The sequence below is a fragment of the Mesoplodon mirus genome, assembly GCF_964341445.2.
Source record: "Mesoplodon mirus genome assembly, chromosome: 15".
In the NCBI taxonomy this organism is placed as follows: domain Eukaryota; kingdom Metazoa; phylum Chordata; class Mammalia; order Artiodactyla; family Ziphiidae; genus Mesoplodon; species Mesoplodon mirus.
In genome coordinates this window covers 82571391-82577390 of record NC_138991.1, presented here as the reverse complement: position 1 = coordinate 82577390, position 6000 = coordinate 82571391, and the positions used below count along the sequence as shown (strand labels likewise).

Sequence of the window (6000 nt, the reverse complement as noted above, 5' to 3'; positions counted from 1 at the left end):
CGGGGCTGGGAGCAACTTCGTCATAGGCTTGCAGCCCCACAGACCTGGGTATGAACTCCAGATCCGCCACTGACTGCTGGGGGTCTCTGGGCTAGCTAACCCTTCGGGTCAGGAAGACTCCTTATCTACAAAAAGAAAATAGAACAGACTTAACACCTGCGAAGACCCTACGAGGCCCACCTGCGTCTTCCGGGTCAGCTCATCTGCGCAGGCGCAGAAGCCCAGCGGCCGCTGCGTGGGGCTCAGTGCGCGTGCGCCGGTCTCGGTCTCTCACTCTCTCCCCCCGCCCCCACACGCACAGACAACCGCCCCCGCGTGCGCCTGCGCGGAGTCGCGGTTCAGCTGTGGAGACCGGAGGGCGCGGGGTTCTGAGTGGCAGCGCGCTCGCGGCGAGCCGGCCCGAGCCCGGGCGGCGGGTTCTTCGCCATGCCGGGGATGGTGCTGTTCGGCCGGCGCTGGGCCATCGCCAGCGACGACTTGGTGTTCCCGGGGGTCTTCGAGCTGTTCGTGCGAGTGCTGTGGTGAGGGCGGGCTCTGCGGGCAGCGGGCGGCCGGGGCGGAGGCGGGAGCGGGGCCGAGGCGGTCGAGGGCAGGGACGGTGTCGCCTGCCCTGCGTTCTTGTACCTGGTCCTCTCCACCGCCCGAGGAGGTGGGTGCCGCTGCCGTCCCCGTTTACTGACGGCACACGGCGGTCCAGAGCGGGAGCGCCATGCCCGGCGTCATGGGGTGGGCCCGCCGGCGGGACGTCGGCGCTGCAGGGCACGGGCACCCCTCCGAGGCGTCGGGACCCGGGCCAGGGAGCCGCCGGGACTGTGCTGCCGCCCAAAGCCATGGCCTCGGGACCTCCTGCCTCGAGCCGGGAACAGTCCAGCGTTCTGCATGGAAACGCACTGCATCTTGTCTGCCAAACGCAGGAATGGCAACAGTACCGTTCGTGCCGTTCCTGAGCCGGTTGTGGCTGAACCCCTCGACGAGCACACAGGACTGGCATTTTCTCTCTAGTCTTTCAAAATGTGGAATCCGTGGGAAGTGGAATTGGGTGCCTGAAAGTCAGTCCCAGAGGGTCTGGGCGAAGAGTACTATCATCGTCATTAAAAAGTAGATTCTTAAGGGGAGAGGAATTTAAAAACGTGAAATTATGAGCTGCTTCTTAGTTGTTTCATAGTTTTTAGAGCCAGTCTTTCTGAGATCATTTCCCGTTATTATTTCTAGACAAGGATGTAATATCACAAAACTGACAAAAGCATAAACAGTTATCTAGTCCAGTTCCTCTTCTGGCCTTGAGTCTCTAATACCGCGTTCTTGTGAAATGGTTCCCTGCCGGATTCTGAAATAACTAGTGAAGAATCATTGCTCTGTCCTGAATTACAAAATGTACTAATGAGTCTGCAATCCTTGTCCTTTCAAGTTGATCAGTGTTCACCACAGAACATCTTTCCGTAGCTTGCTTCCCATCCCCTTGTTTGTGTACTGCACCCAGCGGATTACGATGTGCGTTTGTCAGTTTCTTGTTAATCCACAGAAGTAAAAGTTCTCTTGCTGATGACTGAACAAGCATATACTTTGTTTACCGGGTGCATATCTTGGAGTCATGATGGGGCTGCTTTCCAGCAGTTCACATTATATTTGCTTGCTTATGGCTTTAAATGTATTACAACAGGCACAGAATAAAAACAATGATGTAGGGCTTCCCTGGTGGCGCAGTGGTTGAGAGTCCGCCTGCCGATGCGGGGGACACGGGTTCGTGCCCCGGTCTGGGAAGATCCCACATGCCACGGAGCGGCTGGTCCCATGAGCCATGGCCGCTGAGCCTGCGCGTCCGGAGCCTGTGCTCCGCAACGGGAGAGGCCACAACAGTGAGAGGCCCGCGTACCGAAAAAAAAAAAAAATGATGTAAGCTTAGAAAGTATAAAACTCACTAAAAAATTTTTAAAAAGCCATACTCTTTAGTTGACTTAGTAAATACTTTATTGAGGAAGATTCACTTCCAAAGTGACCCTCGCCTTGTTTTGGAAAGTATTAACTCCATTTACTTCCTTCCATCGTGTTTTTCAAAGCGGCTCCTTGGATTCCATTTCTGACGCTACCTGTGTCTCGGCAGGTGGATCGGCATCCTGACGCTGTATCTCGTGCACAGAGGGAAGCTGGACTGTCCTGGTGGCGTCCTGCTCAGCAGTTACCTGATCGTGCTCATGGTTCTGCTGGCAGTTGTCATATGCACCGTGTCAGCCATCGTGTGGGTCAGCATGAAAGGTAAACACTGGTCTCTTCTGTTTGACACCTCTTCTTCCTCTTCTTCTTTTTTTGGCTGCGCAGCCTGCAGGATCTTAGTTCCCAGACCAGGGATGGAACCCGGGCCCCCTGCAGTGGGGGAGTCCTAACCACTGGACCACCAGGGAATTCCCAACACCTCTTCTTTTTTCATCGCTTTTTTGAGATATAATTCACATACCATACAATTCATCCATTTAAGTGTACAATTCAGTGAATTTTCGTATATTCAGAGAGTTGTGCAACCCTCCCTGCAATCAATTTCAGAACATTTCATCACCCCAAAAAGGATTTCCTTTACCCACTAGCAATTACTCCTCATTTCTCTCCAACTCCCTCAGCCCTAGGCGTCCACTACCCTACTTCCTGTCTGTAGATTTGCCTGTTCTGGACATCATATAGGTGGACTCATCCACGATGTGGCCTTTCGGTCTGGCTTCTTAAACTTGGGATGACGTTTTCAGGGTTCATCCATGTTAGAGCATATGTATCAGCACTTCTTTCCTTTTTATAATTGGATAGTATTGCACTGAACGTGTAAACCACAGTTTGCTTATCCATTTGTCAGTTGGTGGACATTTGGGTTGTTTCCACTTTTTTTTTTTTTTTTTTTTTTTGCGGTACGCGGGCCTCTCCCTGTTGTGGCCTCTCCCGTTGCGGAGCACAGGCTCCGGACGCACAGGCTCAGCGGCCATGGCTCACGGGCCCAGCCGCTCCGTGGCATGTGGGATCCTCCCGGACCCGGGCACGAACCCGTATCCCCTGCGTTGGCAGGCGGACTCTCAACCACTGACCACCAGGGAAGCCCGGGTTGTTTCCACCTTTTGGTTGTTACAGATAGTGCTGCTTTCAACATTCGCATACATGTTTTATATACCCTTATGTTTTTATTTCTCTTGGATATGTACCTAGGGGTGGTAGTGCTAGATCACGTGGTAAACCTGTTTAACTTCCTGAGGAACTGCCAGACTGTTTTCCAAGCAGTTGCACCATTTTTCTTTCCCACCAGCACTTTATAAAGGTTCCAGTTTTTTCACATCCTCACCAACACTTATTGTCTGACTTTTTGATCGTAGCCATCCTGGTAGGTATGAAATGCTGCCCCATTGTGGTTTTGATATGCATTTTCTGGATGACTAATGATATTGAGCATCTTTTCATATGCTCAGTGGCCATTTTTATATTATTTTTAAAGAAATGTCTATTCAGATTCTTTGCCCAATTTTAAATTGGGTTCTTTGTCCTTTATTAATGAGTTGTAAGAGTTATATCTCTTCTTGATAGTTTTTTTCTATATGTTACCATTTTCTGCCGACAGTCGTTTAGCTGAGAATGTCTGAAAACGTTGGAAACCTTCCCTGTCGATTACTGTGGTTTGTAGGATGAGCTGAGCATTCTTGAGGCTGATAAAGAAATGCATCAGTAAATGAAAACTCATCCGTCAAAGGCAGGGCTGCATGGCATGCTACCATCCAAAGTGTTTTATCACTGCTTGAATCGGGATGTAGGAGGGAGGCTTACAGATTGTAGATGATGATGATAAAAGTGGGAGGGAGGGAGTAGCTGATACCCTGGGTGACGGAATCAGGATCCTGACAGGGTGGAACGTTAGACTGAAACTTAATAGATGGTAGTTCGTGGGGAGAAATACAGAGAGAAATGTTAGTGGCAAAGTGTTTCATGAGAAAAAGGCTTTAGGGTTTGGATGACCAAGAAGCCTGGCGCATGCCCACGTACTGCAGTAACATAGAAAATAGAGCTCTGGATATTTTAGTTTACCTCTGAAAACATGAATGCATGGGGTCTGGTTCAAAGACGGTCCCAGTTCTTTGGTCTTTGTCAGACCCCATTGGATTGTCTGGATTGTCATTGGTCCTGATGCTGAAGGAAAGGAAGGAGCTGAAATGTGTGCGATGAGGACTTAGCACTGTGAGGTCCTTACTGAGCTCAGATTTTCCGAAAGATGGTGTCATTTCAGGTACAGGGTGTCTAATTTAGTTTCCCTGTCTGTTCACATCCCATTCTGTTTAGCACACCAGGTTTACAACTGTAATAGTGGGTTAAGTATAAGCCTTTTTTTCCTTAAATGTTTTTCTTCCAATATTTTTGGCGGTGTCAGGGCACAGTCACACCCCTGCGGTGGATGGATGGCCGCACGCCTCAGGCTTCTCCTCGCAGGCACCGTCACACGTCAGAGTTCGGCAAACATCTGTCGGTTGTGTGGGGTGTTCTGGGTGGGTTGCTTATGCAGCAGCCTTCTCCAGGCAGGACTTCCCCCCACCCCTCACAGAAACCGGCCCTCTGCCCGGTGCCGGATGGGTGGTTGGTTCAGGACTGGACATGTGCCCTGATTCGGGCCAGTGAAATCAGGGAGTTTCCTGGGAAGTTCCAGGGAAGTCCTTCCCTGCTCCTCTGGGAAAGATCCAGAAGCAGCATATGGTTTTCCTCCTGGATGGCCCTGTGCATGAGTGAGCTGCTGAATTCCTGCTCAGTCTCCTCCACTCACAGCCGAGGAGGAGCTGAATACAGAGGAGGGCAGGGCTGAGAAGCAGAGGACACCCTGGTGCCAGTCCTGGCCCTGCATTTCCAGTCCCTTGAGTCAAGACAGGTCCTGCTTGTTTTTATTTTTTTAAATTTATTTATTTTATTTACTTATTTTTGGCTGCGTTGGGTCTTCATTGCTGCATGCGGGCTTTCTCTAGTTGTGGCGAGCGGGAGCTACTCTTAGCTTCTCATTGCGGTGGCTTCTCTTGTTGCGGAGCACAGGCTCTAGACACATGGGCTTCAGTAGTTGTGGCACATGGGCTCAGTAGTTGTGGCTTGCGGGCTCTGGAGCACAGGATCAGTAGTTGTGGCGCACGGGCTTAGTTGCTCCGCAGCATGTGGGATCTTCCTGGACCAGAGCTCGAACCCGTGTCCCCTGCATTGGCAGGTGGATTCTTAACCACTGCACCACCAGGGAAGCACCCTGTTTGTTTTTAAACCAGTTGGAGTTTGATTTTCTGATACTTGTAGCTGAAGATACCACAACTGAACTGAAGACAGTATTTTATAAAAACATGTTAGTTTAATTGCCAATTTGTTACAAATCAATAACATCATATGCTTTATTTTAAAGATTATGTAAATTTCAGTGAAGAATACCATAAAGTGAAAAAAAAAGACAGATGATGGTTAGGGTCAAATAAGAAGAGGAATAACCATCAAGCCAACAGTAGATGATGACTGAAGATTATCAGTTAAGTAATACATTTGGATGAAGTCAGAATTTCTCTTAACAACCTAGGGGTATAATTTCAGAGCAGTAGTGGGGATACAGCTCATTATCTTAGTAGAAGCCATAAGGTTGTTTTCATTTTCTTCTGATGAAAATTAACCTCTACTACTAAAATAAATAATAGAATCTATAATAAATGTCAGAATTGGCTTATTGGTGGATTTAATCCACATTTTAGCAGTAATTGATCATTGCTTAACGGTGTCACATTTGTGCATCAGTTCAGGTTTGAAATGAAGCTGCTGTTACAACCAGCCTTTGCTGTAGCATGCATACCACTGAACCTGTTTGAAATAAAGTTTCTCTCTTATTTTTTCAAAGAAAAAAAAGACAAATGGGAAAAAATATTGTAATAGATGAGACTTAGAGCCAATCTCCTTAATATAGAAGGGCTCTACGATAAGTAAGGAAAAGACCAATAGTCAGCGCAAAAATGGGCAAATATGGTGAAC

The 6000-nt window shown here is 48.6% G+C and overlaps 1 protein-coding gene across 2 annotated transcripts in view; it reads left to right on the top strand.

Moving 5' to 3' along the window:
• Nucleotides 1-340: 340 nt before the first annotated feature.
• DAGLB (diacylglycerol lipase beta) overlaps nucleotides 341-6000 on the top strand; it is a 30307-nt gene continuing 24647 nt past the window's right edge. For both annotated transcript variants that reach the window (XM_082645511.1, XM_082645510.1), the window contains exons 1-2: nucleotides 341-521; nucleotides 2102-2253. In XM_082645511.1, the coding sequence (XP_082501637.1) occupies nucleotides 427-521; nucleotides 2102-2253 (247 nt within the window). In that variant the 5' untranslated portion in view covers nucleotides 341-426. The remainder of the gene's footprint in view (nucleotides 522-2101; nucleotides 2254-6000) is intronic.